The following is a 26,176-nucleotide window of genomic DNA, read 5'->3' as shown; positions in this document are numbered from 1 at the left end:
CCCCTACTGAATCTCTGAGAAGCAAAACAGTGTCATGACTTAAAAATATATATATATATATATATATAATTTAACAAACACTTTGTCTTTTGAAGACGTAAGATCAGTGAAGCTTTTCTCTAAGGGGAAAAATCATTGGTGCATTTTTATTGCCTTTCTGATTACTTTAGAGGCAAGTTTTTGATAATCTGTGGCTGGAATACCATTTTATACTGACAAAAGGTCTTCAGCATCAAGTAAAAATAGAATATAATTGTTATAAAGAGCAGATGGTATATCTATTAACAATCAACATGATATCCTAAACATATGGTAGAACAGGTTAACTAAAGGATAAAGTGGTGAGAGTTGTTTAGAAAACTGACAGCTGTAAAATATTTTCCCTTCTTTTAAAAGACATGTGTTTCACGAAAATTCACACAGTAAAATACTGTGTTTATGAGTTGTATACTCTTAGGGCTCTAAATATGCTAAAGAGCTCAGCTTTATTCATACAAAGGGTTATATAAAGGCGAATGACTTCACCTCCCAAAATGACAAGAGTGAGCTGTCTCTGATTAACTAGGGTGAAAATGAGTAAGAGTGTGTACTGAAAAGAACATTCTTTAATAGGCGCTGAGCGCAGTGAACAAGTCATTGTGATGATTTTTAAACTAAACAGTTCTAAAGAAAGAACTCTGAATGACCCAAGTTATTATCCTTAAGACTCTTCTCTATGCTTAGGTTGTATTTTGCAATCTTAATGTTTCCAGAATCAGTTGTTCTAAAGAAGAACTGGATTGATGCTAGGTTTTCCATTTCAAAAAGGTATTTATTTGCTTTTTCTTTTTAAATAGAACTTGAATTAATAGGGCTTCTCTTGCTTATTTCCCTTCTTCATGAAGGTTTTCATCTATGTAGTCTCACTAATAGTGTTATCCAGGGTATTATTCCTGTTGAAAACATATAAAAAGGAGCATGGCAGGTATCCTAAAATAGCCGCAAATAATGGAGCATTTTAAAAATCTTAATCTGCATTTAAACAACATTACTGACAACAACAATGTAAACCTGTCTCATTGTGACGTATCCTGAGTAATGACTTTAAGATAGAATGAGCAATAAGCTTCAATAACATCTGTATCGCTTTCATCATTGTGTCTTTCTGGAGTTAGGCTGTTGATTCAAAATCATAGCCAAGGCAGCTTACCAATTGCTGTAGTTAACACAAATACTTGTTCCATCTTTTTTCCATCATTGTAAAATGCCAGATACCAAGGCCCTTGGTCCATATATTCTATGAAACCTGTTTCCTGCAGTGAGGTTAAGATTAGGTTCCGAGGAGAATGCTGGGTATCATCAGAGCTCTTGGAGTCCTGTTTGACCAGTTGTTTTCCATCCATTAGCTTTACAAAATCAAACTGGAACAAATGCAAACATAGATATGAGCCACGACTTTTACCTCTAGACTGATAAACATCTCTCACATCAATTATGATACTTCATACTTCTTTGCTCTGGAAGTGGGCAGAGTGGGAAAAGAGGCAATTCATTCTTAAGTACATCTAAACCCCAAAGCATATTATTAATTCTGAAAACAAAATAACCCTCCACAATATTTATAAATGTTACCAACCCTTCAGTTTTAGAGTATTAAAAATAATTGTTTAAAAATAATAAAGCAAGATATAGAAGAATTATTTGGTATTATGCAAGAGAATCTTGATATTTTGCAAAAAGTATCTGATAGAAGATACTTGAAAATAGACATTTCCCTTGAAATGTTACCATGATCGTCATTACAAATTAAAAAGTTTTTTAGTTTTGAAAACTAATAAATGAATAGTCAAAACATTTACCATAATGTACTACTTTTGTGATAACACAGTGAAATATTCAAAGACCTTGTCCTCTTTTCTTTTATCCCTAATCGGTCAAGAACATGGCGCATGTATCCCAAGCCCAGGATGGTTACCATTCCTTATGCTACTTAGATGGAGCAGGGCCTCGAATGGGTTCGTATAGGAAGAGATAAGGGAAAGAAATTAAGGGAAATGAAGTGCCAAAGGTTTCTAGAAGGGTCTTGTAAACCACAGAGGTTTTACCTATTTAAGTTTTTCTTAACAATAATAAGGAACATGTTTTACCTACAAGACAAAACATGCCTTTTTGACTCATTTCCCTCTTGATTTGTATTCCTTTATTGGGACAACAGGTCAGGAATGTATGGAACCAGTGGAGGGGTGGGCACCAAGACTAAAAAAGCATATTTATGGGAAGGCTCATGACCATCCTGTTCCAGGAAGCAGAACTTCAGTTGCAAGAATATTTTCTTAAACTTCCTTTTTTGAATCTGTTTTGCTAAATTCTAGTTGTTATTGCTCAATAGCATCTTTTTTTTTTTCAATTCGCTTGACTGTGATTTTTCTGGATATTTGCTCATTACAAAATTGTCTGCCGTCACCTTTGACTCCCACATACTTTGCAAGTCACAAACCCTGAACTATTCATCCTGCCACTCTCTGAAAGGGTCAAGAAATATCTACAATATCAAATACCTGAGTGTGTGTAGGTGGAATGTTTCTTCTGCCATAAATTCCCAGCAGTGAGTCCTTGGCTAAAGAAATATTGAATTTCAGATATATAGGATGGTGGATAGTAATCTGAAAACGCCAGAATAAGCCAGGTGGAATGGTCTGCATGACCTGTGCACCAATGTCAACTTCTCCAGTGTCTATCGCCCGTCCCTTCTGAAACACTGGTTTTAAAAATAAAGAAAATTATTCATAATATTAGTCAGTTGATAAAACAATGATTTTTAGATTTTCAAGAACATATATATCAAATCAGACTTACTCAGCTCTTCCTTCCTTTTCACCCCACCCATCTTGTAAAATCTTATCCAAATTAACCATCTTCAAGGAGTCTTTCCCAACCAACCACTGTATCAGTCTCTCCTTCCTCTTAAGTACTATTGCACTTATTTCCATCATTTGAGTCATTTTAACCATTATTTACTGAACTTTGTCTTGGTAGCTGTAGGAGATACATACAGCTGTATAGGAGATACAGCTATAAGTGAAAGGTAGTCATGTCCAACTCTTTGTGACCCCATTGACTATACAGTCCATAGAATTCTGCAGCCCAGAGTACTGGAGTGGGTAGCTGTTCCCTTCTCCAGGGGATCTTCCCAACCCTGGAATTGAACCGGGGTCTCCTGCATTGCAGGTGGATTCTTTACCAGCTGAGGTACCAGGGAAACCCCAGGAGATATCTCCTTTACGATGGGCTTCCCTGGTGGCTCAGATGGTAAAGGATATACAAAGATGAGTGAAATAAAGTTCTTGCTCTCAAGGAACTTTGAATATAAGAGAGCAAAAAGGGCAAATATGCAAATAGCCACATTGTAAAGGAAAATACTTGCATTGGGTATACAAACTAAGGAAAGGTATTTGATCAGAGGATACTCATCATTCCTGGCTGTCTGAACCCCTTTTATATTCTTCTATTTTCTTCTTAGCACTTATCACCACTTAATATAACATGTGTTTTACTTATTTCTTGTTTATCACCTGTTTTCACCTGATAGAATATAAAGTCCATGAGGCTGTGGCTGTTTTCTTTATTGCTTTATCTCCAGGAAGCAGAAGAATGTAGTTCTGTGATCAGTACATATTTATCCAATGAATAAACAAATGAGTGAATCAGAAAAGCATATTTATGGGAAGTGGTACTCAAGATGAGCCTTAAAGGATGGAAAGGATTTCAACAGAGTTGAAGAATTTTTTATGGGGAAAAATTTTCCATGTGAAAGGAACAGCTTGAACCAAAACAAAGAGAGACTCTATAAAGCTAAGGTGCAGGGTATGTGTATGTAGATAGAAGCAGCTGGAAGTAGGTAGAGGGAAAGGATGGAAGGAGAAGTGTATCTGATAAGGCATTCAGTTCAGTTCAGTTCAGTCGCTCAGTTGTGTCCAACTCTCTGCAACCCCATGAATCGCAGCACACCAGGCCTCCCTGTCCATCACCATCTCCCAGAGTTCACTCAGACTCACACCCATTGAGTCCGTGATGCCATCCGGCTATCTCATCCTCAGTCGTCCCCTTCTCGTCCCGCCCCCAATCCCTCCCAGCATCAGAGTTTTTTCCAATGAGTCAACTCTTCTCATGAGGTGGCCAAAGTACTGGAGTTTCAGCTTTAGCATCATTCCTTCCAAAGAAATCCCAGGGTTGATCTCCTTCAGAATGGACTGGTTGCATTAGTATCCAAAATATATAAAGAACTCATACAACTCAATAACAAAAGTGCAAATAATCCAATTTTTAAAAATGGGCAAAGGACTTGAGTATATATATTTTCCAAAGAAGATATATTAATGACCAATAGGTATATGAAAGATGTTTAACATCACTAATCACTGGGAAAATGCAAATCAAAATCACAATGAGATATCACCTTACTCCTGTTAGGCTGGATATTATCAAAAAGACAAGAGATAAATGTTGGTGAGGATATGGAGAAAAGAAAACCCTTGTGCACTGTTGGTGGGAATGCAAAATGAAAGTGAAAGTGAAAATTGCTTAGTCATGTCCGACTCTTTGTGACCCCATGGACCATACAGTCCATGGAATTCTCCAGGCCAGAATACTCGAGTAGGTAGCCTTTTCCTTCTCCAGGGATCTTCCCAACCCAAATTTCGAACCCAGGTCTCCCTTATTGCAGGCAGCTTCTTTACCAGCTGAGCCACAAAGGAAGCCAAAAATAGAACTACCATATGATACAGCATTGCTACTCCTGGGTATATATCCAAAGAAATTGAAATCAGGATCCCACATTCATTGCAGCATTCTTCACAATAGCCAAGATATAGAAACAGCCTGAATGTCCTTCAGTGGATAAATGGATAAAGAAGATGAATCTGAAGGGCATTGTGCTTAGTGAAATAAGGCAGACAGACAAAAGTTGATTTCATACAAACAAGAATAGAATGCTGGTTGCCAGGGCTGGAGGGAGGGGGGAATGGGGTGATATAGGTCAAAGGAAACAAATTTTCACTTATAAAAAGTTTTGAAGCTCTACTATACAGCATAGTGAATATAGTTAATGATATGGTAATATATACTTGAAAATTGCTATGAGTAAATATTAAGCATTTTCAACCACAGATACACACACACACACACACACACACACACACACACACACACACACGAGCTGACATGTGTTAACGATGTGAGGTGATAAATGTTTTCATTATCTTGATCTTGGTAACCATTTTACAATATATATGTATATCAAGTCATCATGATGTATACTTTAAATATATATGACCATATTTGTCAATTATGCCACAATTAGGTTAAAAAAATCACATATTATCTGGGAAGTGTAAAGCTGGATTATCCTAAGGAATGGTACAAATATCAATTAACTTCAGATTACTATAAATTCAAAAATCTTATTGTAATTTTAAGCATAAATACTAAAAGATAAAAATTTATTTTTGAACTAGCATAGAGAAAATAGTACTGAGATAAAAATGATTTATTCTAAATGAAGACAAGAAAGGGAAGACAGACCAGATGGGTCAATTAGAAAGCATGAGGAAGATGGAAGATAAATTTCATATATCTATATCTTTACCATCTGAGCCACCAGGGAAGCCCCATATATCTGTGTGTGTGTGTGTCTGTGTTAGTTGCTCTCAGTCATGTCCGACTCTTTGCAACCCCATGGACTGTAGCTCGCCAGGCTCCTCTGTCCATGGGATTCTCCCAGCAAGAAAACTGGAGTGGGTTGCCATTTCCTTCTCCCATATATCTATATCTATCATTAAAAGTAAGAACCACCAATCTGAATGAAGAAGAAAAATCTAATTATATGTTTCTTATAAAAAATATATCTAAACTATAAAGATATTATAATTTATAATAATTATTTATAACAACAAAGCAACTTATTATATATATTATATATACAAATTATAATATATTATATAAACAAATTATTATATAATAATTACTATAATAATAATTTATTATTTATAACAATGCCAAAGAGTGCTCAAACTATCACACAATTGCACCCATCTCACATGCCAGCTAAGTAATGCTCAAAATTCTCCAAGCCAAGCTTCAACAGTACGTGAACGGTGAACCTCCAGATGTTCAAGCTGGATTTAGAAAAGGCAGAGGGTCCAGAGATCAAATTACCGACATCCGTTGGAATATTGAAAAAGCAAGAGAATTCCAGGAAAACATCTACTTCTGCTTTATTGACTATGCTAAAGCCTTTGAAAGAGATGGGAATACCAGACCACCTTACTTGCCTCTTGAGAAATCTGTATGCAGGTTGAGAAGCAGCAGTTAGAAATGTACATGGAACAATGGACTGGTTCCAAATTGGGAAAGGAATATGTCAAGGCTGTATATCGTCATCCTGCTTATTTAACTTATATGCAGAGTACATCATGCAAAATGCCAGGCTGCATGAAGCACAAGCTGGGATCAAGATTGCAGGGAAAAATATTAACCTCAGGTATGCAGATGACAACACCCTTATGGCAGAAAGTGAAGAAGGACTAAAGAGCCTCTTGATGAAAGTGAAAGAGGAGAGTGAAAAAGTTGGCTTCAAGCTCAACATTCAGAAAACTAAGATCATGGCATCCGGTCCCATCACTTCATGGCAAATAGATGGGGAAACAGTGGAAACAGTGACATACGTTACTTTTTGGGCTCCAAAATCACTGCAGACGGTGACTGCAGCCATGAAATTAAAAGACGCTTACTCCTTGGAAGAAAAGTTATGACCAACCTAGACAGCATATTAAAAAGCAGAGACATAAAAAAAAAAAAAAAAGCAGAGACATTACTTTGCCGACTAAGGTCTGTCTAGTCAAAGCTAGTCAAAGGTTTCTCCAGTAGTCATGTATGGATGTGAGAGTTGGACTATAAAGAAAGCTGAGTGCCGAAGAATTGATGCTTTTGAACTGTGGTGTTGGAGAAGACTCTTGAGAGTCCCTTGGACAGCAAGGAGATCAAACCAGTCCATCCTAGAGGAAATCTGTCCTGAATATTCATTCGAACAACTGATGTTGAAGCTGAAACTCCAATACTTTGGCCACCTGATGCAAAGAACCGACTCATTGGAAAAGACCCTGATGCTGGGAAAGATTGAGGGCAGGAGAAGAAGGGGACGACAGAGGATGAGATGGTTGGAGGGCATCACCGACTCAATGGACCTGCTGCTGCTGCTGCTGCTGCTGCTGCTGCTAAGTCACTTCAGTCCTGAGTGTGGGTAGACTTCGGGAGTTGGTGATGGACAGGGAGGCCTGGCATGCTGCAGTCTGTGGGGTCACAAAGAGTCAGACACGACTGAGTGATTGAACTGAACTTGAACTGAACTGATAACAATAAAACAAATTATTTCCCCAGGAAGAAAAGATGCTTTCACTGTGGTGGCCCAGGTTCAATCCCTGGTTGGAGAACTTAGATCTTGTGAGTTCCCAAGTAACACTCATGTTTCTTGGTCCTCAGTGCACACACTGAGATGCAAGGTTCTAAGAACCCTGGGAACCTAGGGGTGAGGGATGCAGGAGGAGGGAGTCAAAACTCTTAAGTTTGAGTGACTTAGTAGCAAAAACAGGAAACCTATAAAGAGCTGGTTAGTGTGAGAGAATATTAGTGTATCAGGTCTTTATTGTTTGTTGTCATATTTTCTAATTATTTCTTATGTGATGGCTTAATATAAGTTTATCTGGGATTCTTTGTTACGTGGTGGTGGGAACAGAAGCAGAGTGGCAAGAATTGAGTTGGCCTTGGTTTTGAGCAAGGAGGATTACATCTCAGGAGGGCAAGCTCAATTTGGCCTTATTTCACACTGCCTTTATATTTTTCAGCCATCAACTCCTTTTCCACACCAAACACAGTTCAAAAACACACATGGTCTCTGTCCTTTGTGTTCACCAGCTATAAAATTAACAGCCCATTAAGAAACACACCTGCAGTGGCTTTATTCAGAGGCCAATGCCTTGCAGCTTTTAACTCCCTAAAATACCTCCATTATTGCCTTTTCTGTTAAGGCCAAGAGTAATAACTATTTTAAGAATGTTCACTGTTAACTGTTAATAATAGATTTCAAATGCAATTTTGAACATAATTATGTATTACAGGACACATAATTTTGTGAAATTGACATTTATAATAAAATACGCCCTTTGAGATCATAAATGACCAACTGAGGACCTTATTTTTCAGTGGAAGTTATTTTTTCCACGTGAGATAGAAGTTTGGTCCATAAAGGGTTGATTATACATTTAACTCTTAAGGTCCTGGAGCAGACAGATCTCTTCAATGAGCAGTACTTAACAGACTATATTTATGTGGACACTTCTATTCTCAACTTAATGTTCAGTTTATCCAACTGCTAGCCTCATTAGGGGCTTTTATCACTGGTTAAAATGCATCATTTGGCCATGCAAACAATATTATAAATATAAGACAATTTAAAATGTTTTAGGTTCAGCAAATAGTATTTTAAAGGTGCTTAAAATGGTCTCCAATGAATGCAGATGTTGTCATTTTTAAAAACTCAGGACAAAACTGGCTGATGAACATTAACCTCTATTTTTTTTGACATTAACCTTTATATATGAGCCTTACCAAATGCTACAGTATCTCCCTCTTCTGCATTTTATAGCATCATATATTGCATAAGGCCACTTTAATGTTATTCAATAAATCAAAAGAAACTTGTGAAGTTGTGTTGTTGGAGTTTCCTGGTTTTAGAATTACTAAATATACAAAGCATATATACATGTCATCTATAAAATGATTTTAAAAGAAGATGATCTTACCCTTTGAGAACTGGTATCATAGTTAAGACAAGGTAGTTAAAGAGACAGGGTAACATGAATGAACATGTGGACTATAATTTAAATAAAAATAGCAAAGCAAGTTTTTTTTTGCAGTGATTTGGTATTAGAAAAATTCTCACAGCTTGCAGATACAAAATTTCTCAGCCCCTAACCTTTTAGAGCTTAGCACATCAGAAAGGAAAGTATCTCCCTGTTAGCAATTTACTTAACTAAATAGACTGCTCCATTTTCACTTCTCTCAAAACTAGTTATGGATTACAATATAATGATTATTGGTTAATTTATTATTTCATTAGTTTTTCTTAATGTAGTTCAAAGGGGAAAACCAAAGAGAAGGAAATTACATGCAAAAAACAATACGTAGTGTGATTTCATGATGAAATTCTGTATCAATATAGGTAAGTGGAATACTTTTGGACAAACTTAACATTGACTCTGATTCTTTATTTGCAAATCGTCAGTGCCAGAGTTAAAATATAGCACTAGGGTACAGATTTTGTAATATTGATGTTTTAATTGTCATTTAATCAGTTATTTTACTGAAGTATATCAGAAGGCTCTAGAAGAACATATTCTCTAATAACAAATGCCTCCTGCACAAATCCAAGAAGGGGAGATAGCCACGGATTATATCAAACTGTGAAGTACTGTAGTTATCACAGTCTCACCAACATCCACCAATTTAGTTTGAGCTAAACACTCTCTTTATAGGTTGCAACACAGGCATCAACTGCTGAGTAGGAAAAAAACAATGGCAGACAGGCCAGGTTGAAGGATGGCAAACTGGTGATGCAAAGGAAAAGGTCAATCTACCTGTAAGATTAAATAGATGGAGGAACTGGTGACAGACATCAGGTGTAGTGGTTCTATTGACTAAACCAAAGTTTCATTGAGACACATACCTGAATACTAATAATGTGATTACAATAGTGTTGTTCTTATAAGATAGGTTGTTCCTTGCAAGAAAAACTATGAAAAACCTAGACAGCATTTTAAAAAGCAGAGATATTACTTTGCCAGCAAGGGTCCATCTAGTCAAAGCTATGGTTTTTCCAGTAGTCATATATAGATGTGAGAGTTAGACCCTAAAGAAAGCTGAGTGCCGAAGAATCTATGCTTTTGAACTGCGGTGTTAGAGAAGACTCTTGAGAGTCCCTTGGACAGGAAGGTGATCAAACCAGTCAATCCTAAACGAAATGAGTCCTGTATATTCATCGGAAGGAGTGATGCTGAAGCTCCAACACTTTGGCCACCTGATGCAAAGAACTGACTCATTGGAAAAGACCCTGATGCTGAGAAAGACGGAAGTAGGAGGAGAAGAGGACGACAGAGGATGAGATGGTTGGATGGTATCACCGACTTGATGGACATGAGTTTCAGTAGGCTCTGGGAGTTGGTGATGGACAGGGAAGCCTAGTGTGCTGCAAGCCATGGGTTGCAGAGAGTCAGACACGACTGAGACTGAACTGAAAAAACTATATTCTAGACATATAAGTGTGTTTATTTTTTTTTAATATAACTAGACTGCATTCAATGATTCTGTGCAAAACTCAGTGGGACATTCCTAGAAGAGATTGATGCATGGTTATTTACAAGATTCCACTACCAGGTCCTTGTGTAAAAATCACTAGGTAAATGCTATGGTTGTGCCCATAACAACAATCTTACAGTCTTTTAAAGACATTTGCAAATTCCATAAAAAGTATCTAAGCTAAAAAAGTACCACTTTAATGGAAGGAGATGTTGTCCAACGATATAAAAAAGAATTAAGCCTTAAGGTCCTGGTTCCCCTTCATTTCATCCTATAGCATGTTCCAAACCATTAAAAGACACAGTCAAATGGCTTTGGTATGGTCTTTCACCTGAATTAGTCCTAGTGTGTGTCTCATGATTTAAGTACCATCTTCTCTGTGTTCTTTCAAATATAAGTGTTTCGTAGTAACAAATCATTGTGAAATTTAGAATATTTGTGCTTGGAGCAAAATAGTTTTATTCCCAGTGATCAAAAGGTGTTCAGAGATGAAAAGGAGACAGTGAGAAACCTATCCTGTCCATCTATGTGGCTTTGTATAATTTTCCTTATGTGAACCATTCTAGAAAAACATGTATTCAACACTCACTTTCCAGATAGTGTATTACACATGGCTTTCATATTGTTACATCCAGTAGTAGGCAAGAGAAAGAAAAGGAAGAATGAACTCTGGATGTAGTAGGTGCTTGGTAATTGCTATTTCAATAAATTAATAAAATAAAATAGTAATCTTGATAATTTATTGAGTACTGTTGATCATTTACTTTGACATTTCAGTACAAGGTTTGGTGGGAGGAAGAATTGAAGTCATCTACACACATAGATCTTTGGGAATTAACTGTGAATAAAATATGCTCAAAAATGAAATATCTTTGTTTTACTGACACTGATAATACATAGCTGATTGTGTAGCAAAGTCTGTTAACTAATCTTGAATGCAGGTTCAGTTGCTCAGTTGTGTCAAACTCTTTGCAACCCCATGGACTGTAGCCCACCCAGCTCCTCTGTCCATGGGATTTTCAAGGAAAGAATACTGGAGTGTGTTGCCATTTCTTCCTCCAGGGCATCTTCCTGACCCAGGGATTGACTCCTTCTCTCTGTGTCTCTTGCCTTGGCAGGTAGATTCTTTACCACTGAGCCACTGGGGAAGCTATTCTTACACTTGAGAAATACACTACAGTATAAGTGTTAACAGTTATGCCCATACACTGACAGATTTCAGATTCCAGGACAGTAGCTTATTGACTATTACATACATCTTCTCAGACAGCAATAAAATGGCATTATTAAAATTGTACCATTAATTAAAGGATGAATTTTGAATTGGATTTAGACTCTATGATCTATTTTTGAACATATATCAGTATTATTCATAACATCCAAAAAAGGTGAAAATCCATAAAGATTCATCAACTAATGAATGGATAAACAAATATGTTCTATTCATACAAGGAAATATTATTCAGCCATGAAAAGGAGCTAAGTATTGGTATATGCTACAACATAGACAACCTTGAAAACCTTATGTTAAGTGAAAGAAGCCAGAAAGAAAAGTCTACACATTTTGACTGCGTTTATATGAAATGTACAAACAGGCAAATCTATAGAGACAAAAAGTACATTAGTGGTAGCCAGGGGCTGGGGGAATAGGAAGTGGCTGCCAGTACCTATGAAGTATATTTTTGGCATGATGAAAATATTCTAGAATTAAATTGTAGTGATGGCTACTCAACTCTAAATATACTAAGAATCACTGAGCTGTAGACATTAAATCAGTGAATTACATAGTATGTAAATAACAGTTGGCCCTCCATATCCATGGTTTTCATATCTTTGGAGTTAACTAATGGTAGATCAAAAATATTCAGAAAAAAAAATCCCAGAAATTTCGACAAAGCAAAAATTGAATTTGTTGCACACAAGTTTACAACTATTTACACAGCATTTACGTTGTATCAGGTATTATAAGTTATATAGAGATAATTTAAGGTATATGGGAGGACTGCATATATAACTTCTACACCATTTTTTATAAGGGCTTTTGAACTGTGATATTGGAGAAGACTCTTGAGAGTCCCTTGGACTGCAAGGAGATCCAACCAATCCATTCTGAAGGAGATCAGCCCTGGGATTTCTTTGGAAGGAATGATGCTAAAGCTGAAACTCCAGTACTTTGGCCACCTCATGCGAAAAGTTGACTCACTGGAAAAGACTCTGATGCTGGGAGGGACTGGGGGCAGGAGGAGAAGGGGACGACCGAGGATGAGATGGCTGGATGGCATCACGGACTCAATGGACATGAGTCTGAGTGAACTCCGGGAGATGGTGATGGACAGGGAGGCCTGGCGTGCTGTGATTCATGGGGTTGCAAAGAGTCGGACACAACTGAGTGACTGAACTGAACTGAACTGGACTGAGCATCCACAGATTTTGGTATCTGTGAGGGTCCTAGAACCAATCCCCATGGATACCAAGAGACAACTGTATATGGATGTACATATTCCTGTCACTTTTTAAAAGTTCTAATCATGCAACTGTATATCTCAACAAAGCTGATACAAAAAATATGGTTGGAAGGTATAAATTGCCATGTATAACCTACACATGCAGTCACACAAACTACCATATGGTGTCATAAGAGTTTTGATGTGTTTCCAAGTGGTATTAGAAGGTCATGTGCTATCCAGAGGCTGAACTGTCTCCTGGCCAGAACTTTTAGGACATGTAATTGGTAGTTCACAGCTGGGATGCCTCTTTTATAAATTTTATACAATGTTATATATTTGTTACATGTAGGTTACTCTGATCACATCCTTCTGAACTTTGGAAAGGTGGCAGCAGGGCAGGTCATAGCTCATTTTCTCTAGCTTCCCCTTTTCTGGGCTTCTCTTGTGGCTCAGCTGGTAAAGAATCCACCTGCAATATGGGAAACCTGGGTTCGATCCATGGGTTGGGAAGATCCCCTGGAGGAGAGCATAGCAACCCCCTCTAGTATTCTTGCCTGAATAATCCCATGGACAGAGGACCCTGGTGGGCTACAGTCCATGGGGTTGCAAAGAGTCTGAGCACATATACCTGAACACATATATCTTGTGCTTGGTCTTGGGAAAGAGAAGTGGCCAGCTTAGGCACTAGTTCTCATGGGTTGTCATATTGCTACATATTTTGAAACATTTTAGGAATCCAGAAAATATATATCAAATTAAAACTTTTCTTCACAAATAAAATATATTACAGAGCATAATAATAGTGATAACAATAATCATAATAGATGATAACATTTATTGACTATATTGTGCTCCCTTTTTGAACCCCTATCTCTTATTTCCATAGTATCAATATGTCTCTCTCGTACTCAGTGTGCAATACAATTGGTGTCAGTTTATCTCTGAGGCATCTCCCCCACCTTCTCTTCTCCCAAGAGACTTTGGTCCCTTTACCATCTCCTTTCTTCCTAGCGTCCTCAATGTCTCCTTCTCTATTGGTGTCTTATTCAAACAACCACACATCTCTCTTTAACAAAAAGAAAGGAATAAAATGACCCAACTGCCCCTTTATCTAGTTATCAAACTATTTATCTCCTTCTTTTCCTTGCCAAACTGTCTCCATCTGCTGCCTCTATTGCTTCATTATCCATTTAGCACATAGGCTATTACCATCTGCATTTCCCCCTTACCGCTCTATTATTCCAGTCTCCTAAACAGGCACTCTTTCAGGTCATCTAGGATTGATTTTTCTCGTTTCTCAAGGCTCAGCTCTAGTTACTTCTATAATAACAATCATCTTTCCATCTTCTTTCTTTTAGGCCTCTTAGTCACCTAACCATTTTATTTCTATTTCTGTACAACAGTTGGTTGCATGTTATTTTACCCTGTGTATATATGCGTGTTTCTCACAGCTCTCCTATTTAATAGGAACTTTTTCAAGGGCAAAAGCTATATCTTCTGCTTCATTTGTTAACTTTCCACAGTACTTAAACCACAGTTAAAATAGTACCTTGACTCAAAACAGCATTAAAAATCATGAGCTTCTATTCTATGTTCCCAAATACTAAGATTTTATTTCCCCACCTTGATATTATTTGAACGGAGGGTTTGAGGTGGTCTAGAATCTTGTACAATTCAACTTTTCACATATATTCTTCCCTCTCACTGAACCCCTGGCAATGGCAAGATGGTATCTGTGTACAGTTCTGGTGAAGACACCTTTGGTAGAATATAAAATGGAAATATGAAAAGGCAACTAAAATGACTAAGGGAGGATAGGAGCTACAAGTAGAGTAAAAAGTAAAACCAAAGGCTCTTAGCATTAGAAAAGCAAAGACTAAGAAAAGATTGGTGAATATTATCTATAGGACTGCCAAAGATATGCACAGGAAAACAAGCAAACTTGTGCATTAGATCCTGGAACTCTAGCACTTTATTTTCAAAAGGAAATTTTACACACTAAAGTTACCTTTGACTTCATGAAAAAGCTAGTAAATGTTTGAACTTTCTCCAAAAATAATACAAGCTGAAAGATATAACTGGGCACTCCATAGGATTAGATATACATGTGGCTGATAAATTTCTACAATGGATTATTTCTTCCAAAACAATATAAGATATTATTAGCACATTATGGGAAGATTCTCTAGCCTTTCAAAGACTAGTTCAGGAGGATAAATATGTCATTCTATAGCAAACTACTTGGTGCCTCTGTCAGATGTAGACTACTGGGCCAGAGGAACCAAAAGGCAGACACATTTTACATGGCATCACAGGTATGTTTTTTAAAAAAATGTTTTTTAAAAAGGAAGATGATTAAAACAAGGAAGAGGATTATGTCAATGTATGGCAAAACCAATACAGTATTATAAAGTAAAATAAAGTAAAAATAAAAATTAAAAAAAAATGAAACAAGAGTAAAACATAAAACATATATGGCCAAGAATATTTAGCATGAATTTTTTATACTGTAAGTAAGTTTACCTGTGAGTATAGTCAACTCTTACCATAAATCTATTTGAGAAGTCAGGTCTCCAGTAAGCTTTAGAAAAGCTTTTGTTAAAACTGAAGTATATTGATAAAGTGATTTAATGTAGTTGAAAACAAGCTGCAGCACTCTAGCTGAGCCCCCTGAAACCCTGTGTTAGAGAAACATCTATATGGCTTTATAGGAAACATTTACTGTAATTTGCCATCAATCTTTAAAAATAATAATGTTATGGTCCCAACGTTATTGTCTTTGTTAGTACATGACTATTATTTTATTCATGTGGTTTGTTGTGCTTATATGAATTATTCCCAATTCTACAACAATGTCCTAGGCTTTCATATCCTTTAAGTAAAAGATACTGAAACTATGGTTGACTCAAAGGGCAGCTGAGTGCATTTTAATATCCACATGTTCTATGAAAGAATATTGAAGAACCACAGAATTATAATGCAGGATTATGTTCCATCTGAATGCACAATGATTACCTGGATGGAGTTGCAGCAGTTTTTTACTTTGGTACAAAATGAATCTTTACTGACTAGGTCTATGAAATAAATATAGTGAAACTGTAAGTAAATTTAGAATTCAACCTGTTGTATAGGTTCCAGAATTGTTATTGCATAAATGGCCACCAAATGTAACTATACTGTAGGTCAAAAGAAAACAAAACAAAGCCAAAAAACAAAAACAACACACACACACACACCCCTCTTTAGCTAAGTCTACAAGGAAAGGAGGTCAGAAAGGTGTATTTTGTGTTGCTGTTTAATTTCAATCCCCAAGGGTACTTGTTTGAGTGCAACTGCATGTGTACTGCTTTGAGGAGGAGGGACTGTCTGGAGAACCTAGAACTTTGGTGTGAAATAAAAGATTTGCAAAGTACTCTTAGGGACAGGAGGGAGATCCAGACAGCAGAGTAAGAGGATGTGGAGGTCACATCCCTCTAGGAACATATCAAAAATATATGTACAAGACTTTCCTGGTGTTCCCATGGCTAAGACTCCACACTCCCAACGCATAGCATCTGGGTTTGATCCCCGGCCAGTGAACTAGGTCCCACATGCTGCAACTAAGAGTTCGCATGCCACAACTAAAGATCCCACATGTTGTAACGAAAACTGAAGATTCCCTGTGCCACAACTAAGAACTGGCACAGCCAAAATAAATAAATAATTATTTTAACATGTGTACACCCATGGCAGATTCATGTTGATGTATGGCAAAACCAATACAATATTGTAAAGTAAAAAATAAATAAATTAATTAAAAAAAAAGGTACATCTACGTGTGGAATAATCCTCACTGAAAACTAAATGTAAACTGGTAGAAGGACTCCTATATGACCAAGGCTGTAAGAAAGGTACCCACATAATGGGTAGGACAGAGAGAAAAGTCTCTGGTTGGGACCTGTGTTCCTGGGAGTGGACTTGGAGGAAAAGGAAGACCACATGGGCAGATATTGGCCCTGGGGAGGGAGCGGCATGAGCCACGGACTGGACAGCCCAGTCTGTGAGTATTGTGTGAAGAAGACAAGCCCCATTTAGCTGTCTGGAGGACTGCTGAATCAGGTAGAAAGTCTGGTGAAGCCTGGACTCTGCTTGTGAGAAGACTGGACTCACTGACTTGCCCTCAGGCAGGGCAGAAAGACATCTGCCCTAGCAGATGCTGGGTTTCCTGAGACCACCTAGCCATGCACCACAGCCTGAGCTGAGTGAATGCTCTGGCCCTGCACACTCCAGGCCACAGCATGGCACTAGATCTAGGGAACAGAGGATTGAGAGAAAAGATTAGGTCATGGGACACAGAACTGACTCAGTGTAGCGGGGCAGAGCCCCAGTGGAATCGTGGTAGCTGTGGTTGACACCTCCTCAGGCAGCACTTCAGAAGGAGCCCAGATCTCTGAGGGCAGATGCTCTACCACGACTGACTACTTGATACATGCAGAGAGTCCAAGCAGGTCCTACCAGACCTGCGAAGCAGTTCCACAAGGGAGCAGGGGTGGTAGAGGCAGTGCAGTGATCAACTGTGAGTGATGAAGGGGGCTCACACCCGAGGCTGCATCTGAGTAGAGCTGCAGACCCCTCTACAGGCAGCGCATGAGACCTCTGTCTGCACATGGGCCCCCCTCCTCTGAGGCAAATGTCCCAGTGCGGGGTGAGGGAAAATCACGAATCGCCAGTCTAGGTTTGATGCAGGATACAGGATGCTTGGGGCTGGTGCACTGGGATAACTCAGAGGGATGGTATGGGGAGGGAGGTGGGAGGGGGGTTCAGGAGTGGGAACTTATGTACACCCGTGGCGGATTCATGTTGATGTATGCAAAACCAATACAGTATGGTAAAGTAAAATTAAAAAAAAAAAAAGAAAATGCATTGGCCATAAAAAAAAAAAAAAAAGGAAACACAGCCAGTTTGAGCCCCACCCTTGGGGCTTCTGCTCCAGCAACTTGGTATCAGACCCTGCTCCTGACAGAGCACTGATAACCACTGAGCAGAGAGGAAGCCCCACCTCATACCCTGACCAGCTCTAGCTCCTTCATTTCCAGCCCCACACCCTACCAAGGCAATCACTGACAGTATACCCTGAGGAAAAATTCTGATCTGCATCCACATCAAATCCAGTTGTCCCATCAAAGGCACTGGGCACAATCAGTAGTTTGTATAGAGATGCTCCCACATAAGAAAACTCTTTCAAGACCATAATAGGTAACTGCTACATAGGGTTGCACAGAGTCCAACATGACTGAAACAACTGAGCACGCACACACAGATGGAAAAAGTTGAGCAAAATTAAGACGCAGAGGAGCTACTCACAATTGAAAGAACAGGAGAAAAGCCCTGAATAAATGAATATTGAAACAGAAATAAACAAATTATCAGATAATAATTTATCAGATAAAGAATTCAAAACATTGGTATAAAAATGTTAACTAAATTATAGAAAAGAATTGATCTAAACAATGAACACTTTAACAAGGAAGTAGCCCAATCAGAAATGAATATTTCAAAAGCTGAATCAAAAAGACCCACTAGAGGGAATGAAGAGCAGACTGAGTGATACAGAGAACACATAGTGATCTGGAAGACAGAATAATACCAACCACTGAATCAGAACAGCAGAAAGAAGAACACATTTTTAAAAATGAATACAACTTAAGAGATCTCTAAAATAACATGAAACTTTTCAACACATGCACTATTCAGACTGCAAAAAACAGAAAATAGACAGATGGGTATCAAAAATGTATTTGAGGAAATTATGACTAAAAATGTCCCAAACTTGAAGAAGGAAAGAGATATCCAGGTACAGGAAGCACAGACAATCCCAAACAAGATAAGCCCAAACAGACCCATATCAAGAAATTTGATAATTAAAATGGCAGAAGTTAAAGATAAAGAGAGAATTCTAAAGCAGAAGAGAAAAAACAGTCATATACAAGAGGATCACCATAATGCTATCAGTGTATCTCTCCATAGAAACTGTGCAGGCCAGATGGAGTAGCATCAGTTCAGTTCAATCGCTCAGTTGTGTTCGACTCTGCGACCCCATGAATTGCAGCACGCCAGGCCTCCCTGTTCATCACCAACTCCCGGAGTTCACTCAGACTCACGTCCATCGAGTCCGTGATGCCATCCAGCCATCTCATCCTCGGTCGTCCCCTTCTCCTCCTGCCCCCAATCCCTCCCAGCATCAGAGTCTTTTCCAATGAGTCAACTCTTCGCGTGAGGTGGCCAAAGTACTGGAGTTTCAGCTTTAGCATCATTCCTTCCAAAGAAATCCCAGGGCTGATCTCCTTCAGAATGGACTGGTTGGATCTCCTTGCAGTCCAAAGGACCCTCAAGAGTCTTCTCCAACACCACAGTTCAAAAGCATCAATTCTTCTTAGCTCACCCTTCTTCACAGTCCAACTCTCACATCCATACACAACTACTGGAAAAACCATAGCCTTGACTAGACGGACCTTAGTTGGCAAAGTAATGTCTCTGCTTTTGAATATACTATCTAGGTTGGTCATAACTTTTCTTCCAAAGAGTAAGCGTCTTTTAATTTCATGGCTGCAGTCACCATCTGCAGTGATTTTGGAGCCCCCCCAAAATAAAGTCTGACACTGTTTCTACTGTTTCCCCATCTATTTCCCGTGAAGGGATGGGACCGGATGCCATGATCTTCATTTTCTGAATGTTGAGATTTAAGCCAACTTTTTCTCTCTCCTCTTTCACTTTCATCAAGAGGCTTTTTAGTTCCTCTTCACTTTCTGCCATAAGGGTGGTGTCATCTGCATATCTGAGGTTATTGATATTTCTCCCGGCAATCTTGATTCCAGCTTGTGTTTCTTCCAGTCCAGCGTTTCTCATGATGTACTCTGCATAGAAGTTAAATAAGCAGGGTGACAATATACAGCCTTGACGTACTCCTTTTCCTATTTGGAACCAGTCTGTTGTTCCATGTCCAGTTCTAACTGTTGCTTCCTGGCCTGCATACAGATTTCTCAACAGGCAGGTTAGGTGGTCTGGTATTCCCATCTCTTTCAGAATTTTCCACAGTTTATTGTGATCCACACGGTCAAAGGCTTTGGCATAGTCAATAAAGCAGAAATAGATGTTTTTCTGGAACTCTCTTGCTTTTTCCATGATCCAGCAGATGTTGGCAATTTGATCTCTGGTTCCTCTGCCTTTTCTAAAACCAGCTTGAACATCAGGGAGTTCACGGTTCACGTATTGCTGAAGCCTGGCTTGGAGAATTTTGAGCATTACTTTACTAGCATGTGAGATGAGTGCAATTGTGCGGTAGTTTGAGCATTCTTTTGCATTGCCCCTCTTTGGAAGTGGAATGAAAACTGACTTTTCCAGTCCTGTGGCCACTGCTGATTTTTCCAAATTTGCTGGCATATTGAGTGCAGCACTTTCACAGCATCATCTTTCAGGATTTGAAATAGCTCAACTGGAATTCCATCACCTCCACTAGCTTTGTTCATAGTGATGCTTTCTAAGGCCCACTTGACTTCACATTCCAAGATGTCTGGCTCTAGATTAGTGATCACATCATCATGATTATCTGGGTCATGAAGATATTTTTGGACAGTTCTGTGTATTCTTGACACCTCTTCTTAATATCTTCTGATTCTGTTAGGTTCATACCATTTCTGTCCTTTATCAAGCCCATCTTTGCATGAGATGTTCCCTTGGTATCTCTAATTTTCTTGAAGAGATCTCTAGTCTTTCCCATTCTGTTGTTTTCCTCTATTTCTTTGCATTGATTGCTGAAGAAGGCTTTCTTATCTCTTCTTGCCATTCTTTGGAACTCTGCATTCAGATGCTTATATCTTTCCTTTTCTCCTTTGCTTTTCACCTCTCTTCTTGTCACAGCTATTTGTAAGGCCTCCCCAGACAGCCATTTTGCTTTCTTGCATTTCTTTTTCTTGGGGATGGTCTTGATCCCTGTCTTCTGTACAATGTCACGAACCTCATTCCATAGTTCATCAGGCACTCTATCTATCAGATCTAGGCCCTTAAATCTATTTCTCACTCCCACTGTATAATCATAAGGGATTTGATTTAGGTCATACCTGGATGGTCTAGCGGTTTTCCCTACTTTCTTCAATTTGAGTCTGAATTTGGTAATAAGGAGTTCATGATCTGAGCCACAGTCAGCTCCTGGTCTTGTTTTTGTTGACTGTATAGAGCTTCTCCATCTTTGGCTGCAAAGAATATAATCAATCTGATTTCGGTGTTGACCATCCAGTGATGTCCATGTGTAGAGTCTTCTCTTGGGTTGTTGGAAGAGGATGTTTGCTATGACCCGTGCATTTTCTTGGCAAAACTCTATTAGCCTTTGCCCTGCTTCATTCCTCATTCCAAGGCCAAATTTGCCTGTTACTCTAGGTGTTTCTTGACTTCCTACTTTTGCATTCCAGTATATTCAAAGTCCTAAAAGGGCAAAACCTGCAACCTAGTATACTTTACCCAGCAAGATTATCATTTAGAATTGATGGAAAACAAGTAATAAAATGACAATAAGTATATATCTATCAAAATTACTTTAAACATTAATGGACTATATGCTCCAATCAAAAGACAGGATGGCTGATTAGATTAAAAAAATAAACAAGACCCTTCTGTATGCCAACAGATTGGACAACCTATAAGAAATAGACACATTTCTTAAAAGATACAATCTTCCAAGACCGAATCAAGAAGAAACAGACAACATGACCAGAGTGACCACTACTAGTAAAATGAAGGTGTAATTACAAAACCGCCATCAAAGCAAGTCCAGGACCAGACAGCTTCATGGGGGAATTCTATAAAACATATAAAGAAGAACTAATACCTACCCTCCAACTATCCTAAAATGTTGGAGGATGGAACATCCCCAAATTCATTCGAGGCCACCATTACCCTGATACCAAAATCAGACAAATGCACAACTAAAAAAAAGAAAATTACAGGCCAATGTATTTGATGAAATATACATGCAAAATTCCCCAACAAAATATTAGCAAACCGAATCCAACAATACACAGAAAGAATGAGATACCATGACCGAGCTGGAATTATTCCAAGGGTACAAGGATGCTTCAGAATTCACATATCAATCAGTGTGATACACAACATAAACAAAAGGAGGAATGGAAATAGAAATCACATGATCATCTCAATAGACATATAAAAAGCATTTGACAAAAATTTAACATCCATTAGTGATGCAAACTCTCATTAAAGTGGGTAGAGGGAACATATCTCAACATAATAAAGACAATTTATGACAAACACACAGCTAACATCATACTCAATGGTGTTTAAAAAGAAAGCTTTTCCTCTAAATTCAGGAACAAGACAAGGATGGCCACTTCTATTTAACGTAGTATTGGAATTTCAAGCCACAGCAATCAGACAATGAAAAGAAATAAAAGGCATCCAAATTGGAAAGGAAGAATTAAAACTGTCACTCTTTGAAGATGACATGATACTTCATATAGAAAGCCCTAAAGTCTTCACCCTCAAACTATTAGAACTAACAAATGAACTCTACGAAGTTGCAGGATACAAAACTAATGTACAGAAATTGGCTCCTTTTCTATACATTAATAATTAACTATTAGAAAGAGAAAGAATAAAATATCTAAGAAAAACTTAATCAAGGAGGTGAAAGACCTATACTCTGAAAACTATAAAACATTGATGAAGGAAACTGAAGATGATACAAAGAAATGGAAAGATATCCCATGCTCTTGCATTGGAAGAATTAGTATTGTTAAAATGGCCATACTATCGAAATCAATATACAGATTTAATGCAATTCCTATTTACCCATGACATTTTTCACAGAACCTAGAACAATAACACTAAAATTCATATGGAACCACAAAAAGACCCTGAATTGCCAAAGCAATCTTGAGAATAAAGAAGAAAGCTGGAGGTATCATGTTCCCAGAGTTCATACTATTATATAAAGCTACAGTAATCAAAAAGCATGGTACAGGCACTAAAAGAGACACACAGATCAATGGAACAAGATAAAAAACTCAGAGATTAAACCATGCACCTATGGTCACCTAATCTATGACAAAGCAGGCAAAATTATACAATGGTGAAAAGACAGACTCTTCAACAAGTGCTATTGGGAAAACTGAACTGATACATGTAAATCAATGAGGTCAAAACATTTCCTCACACTATATACAAAAATAAACTCAAAATGGATTAAAAACCTAAATGCAAGACCTGAAACCACAGAACTCTTAGAAGAAAACACAGGTAGAACACTCTTTGACATAAATCACAGCAACATTTTTTTGGGATTTGTCTCCTAAGGGAAAAGACATAAAAGCAAAAATAAACAAATTGGACCTAATCAAATTTAAAAGCTTTTTCATAGTGAAGGAAACCAGTAAACTAAATGAAAAAACTGCCTACTGAAGGGAAGAAAATATTTGCAAACAATATGACCAACAAGGGGTTAATACCTAAAATATACAAAGAGCTCTTACAATCAATATCAAAAAATTAACAACCCAATCAAAAAATGGACAGAAGACTTAAACAGAAGTTTTACCAAAGAAGATATACAGATGGCTAACAGGCACATGAAAAGATGCTCAACACTGCTAATTATTAGAGCAATGCAAATCAAAACAAAAATGAGATATCACCTCACAACTATCAGAATGGTTATCATCAAAAAGTCTACAAATAACCAATGCTAGAATGAATGTGGAGTAAAGGGATCCTTGTACACTGTTGGTGGGAATGTAAATTGGTGAACACACTGTGGAAAACAGTATGGACTTGCCTCAAAAAAATATAAAAATTAAACTATCATATGATCCAGCTATCCAACTCGTGAGTATATAAATAGAAAAAATGAAAAGGTACATGCACCCCAATGTTCACAGCATCTTTATTTACAATGATCAAGAAATGGAAGGAGGCCTACTGCACATCAACAGATGACTGGCTTCAGATGTGGTATATACACATATATTCACAATGGCATATTACTCAGCCATAAAAAGAATAACATATCACTGTTTGCAGCACCATGGATGAACCTAGAGAATATTATGCTTAGTGAAACAAGTCAGTCAAAGAAAGACAAATACTTGTATGATATAATTTATATATAGAATCTAAAAAACAATACAAATGAATATATATGGAAAACAGAAGCAGATTCACAGATATAAAAAACAAACTAATGGTTACCAGTGTTGAAAGGGAAGTGACAAATTAGAAATATGGGGTTAAAAGATTAAATAGATAAGCCACAAAGATATATTGTATAGCAGAGAATTATAGCCATTATAATAAGTTACACTGAAGTATAGTCTGTACAAATACTGAAACACTATGCTGTAAATGGCAATCTAGTATTCTTGCCTAGGAAATCCCATGGACAGAGGGTCCTGGTGGGTTACAGTCTATGGGGTTGCAAGAGTCAGACATGACTTAATGATAAACCACCACCATGCTGTACACAACTATTTAATGCTGCAAATCAACTATACTTCAATAAATTTTTTAAAAAATGTAGAACACTATAGAGACAGGTAAGAAGATTAAGTCTGAAATTAAGTAATGATGGCAGCTAGAATGCTTTGGAAAATAGATGTTAAGGATAAAGCAAGAGAAAACTGGTAAAACATGGTGGGTATGGTGACTTTTTATATTGGTTGTGGGACTAGAAAATGGATAACTACTGATGACTATTCACATGGGGAAGATATGGTAATACATGTAGTGGGAGAATAAAAGGCTTAAAAGGAATTACAAGAACAATAAAATAAGATAAAAAAATACAGTGCAGAAAAGGCAAAAAAAAAAAAGTGCTCTTAGGGAAAGGATATCACTCTTAGCATTGAGATCTTTAATCAGGACAGCTGTTACTTAAACAATTGGCCTTGAAAAAAGAATGTTTTATAAAAAGAAAAGACTCAAAGAAAGGTGCTGAGATAACAGGGAAAGGAATTTAAAAAAACAACAACAACAGAAAAGCCCCAAAGAAGGGTGCTGAGATAACAGTAAAGACATTGGATTCTAATCTGAGTTCTGCCTGTAGTTATGTCTACTAAGCAACGCAAGTCACTTAACCTTCTTGCACTTTCCTTTTCAACTATAAAACAAGGGTAACAATAGCTGCTACCTCATAAAACTGTTATGTGGATAAAAGACATTAAAGTATTTTGAAATTGTAAATGCTTTCTAAGTGCAGATGATTATTGTTAACATACATGTCAAAAACTGAAACTTATAATGCAGAAAACTGGGAATTAACTATTTGAACTAAAACAGAATTCTTTGCAAGTACTTTAAAAGGAAAAACATGGTTTACAAGTTTTATAGACACACATTTCAACCACTTTCCTGGAGTAGATGCTCTTTTGCAAAAATAGGTCAAGTTTTACTTGGGATGGCTAATTGTTCTTCATTTATTGCATAATTTGAATTCACTGACTTGTAAACAGCTAGAACGGACCTTAGAGACAAGCTTGTCCAACTGACAAATGAAATCTTACCTGGCAATTGGAAATATATAACAGATAAAAGCCTTATCTGTTTCTAATTGCCAGGTAATATTTTATTTGCAAACAGTATTTCACTTCCCATGACCCCTCCGCCACCAAAAGGTTTACAAGCTGAAGGGGAGCAGAATTTGCCACCCCAAAATATTCCTCTTTGGCATAAGGATTATCATGAGTTGATTACTCTTGAGAAACAGCAGACATAGGAAAAGATCTGACAAGTGAGTAGGACTTACCCCTTTACAAGAGACCCTTTAGCAAGTTAAAAATTACAAGTTAAAAGTTATCCTTTGCAAGACTTATGAGGAAAATCTCCATTTGTATGGGTATCTCCCCCTCTATGGGCTTCCTAGATGGCTCAGTGGCAAAGAACCTGCCTACCAATGCAGGAGACGACAGAGACCCGGGTTCAATCCCAGGTTAGGAAGGTCCCCTGGAGGAGGGCATGGCAACGCACTCCAGTATTCTTGCCTGGAGAATCCCATGGACACAGGAGCCTGGCGGGCTACAGTCCACAGGGTCGCAAAAGTTGGACACGACTGAGCAACTTAGCACTCATTCTCTCTATAAGGAAGAGAAGGGTAATTCTAAACCTTTAGAAGCTCTGATCAGAGAAGGAAATGACTTAAATCTGCATAAACCATACTATTTACTGTGCTTTTCCTAATACCCTCGCTGGACTGACTCCCCTCAACATCTTTTGTCTTCACATGACTTAGGTCATTTTGGAGAGTTGCTCAGTTTTCCTGGGTATCTCCCATGAATATAGGAGGAATACATGTTATTTAACTT

General features: G+C 37.8%; 1 protein-coding gene across 1 annotated transcript in view; it reads right to left on the bottom strand.

Moving 5' to 3' along the window:
- Window positions 1–26,176, bottom strand: part of TENM1 (teneurin transmembrane protein 1) — a 413,153-nt gene that overhangs the window by 278,750 nt on the left and 108,227 nt on the right. The window contains exons 6-7 of the mRNA XM_040266625.1: window positions 2,538–2,729; window positions 1,190–1,400 (exon numbers count right to left, since the gene is read on the bottom strand). Coding sequence (XP_040122559.1) covers window positions 1,190–1,400; window positions 2,538–2,729 — 403 coding nt within the window. The remainder of the gene's footprint in view (window positions 1–1,189; window positions 1,401–2,537; window positions 2,730–26,176) is intronic.

Source organism: Oryx dammah, unplaced genomic scaffold (genome assembly GCF_014754425.2).
Source record: "Oryx dammah isolate SB20612 unplaced genomic scaffold, SCBI_Odam_1.1 HiC_scaffold_23, whole genome shotgun sequence".
NCBI classification, from domain to species: Eukaryota; Metazoa; Chordata; class Mammalia; order Artiodactyla; family Bovidae; genus Oryx; species Oryx dammah.
This window is presented reverse-complemented; position numbering and strand designations above follow the sequence as displayed.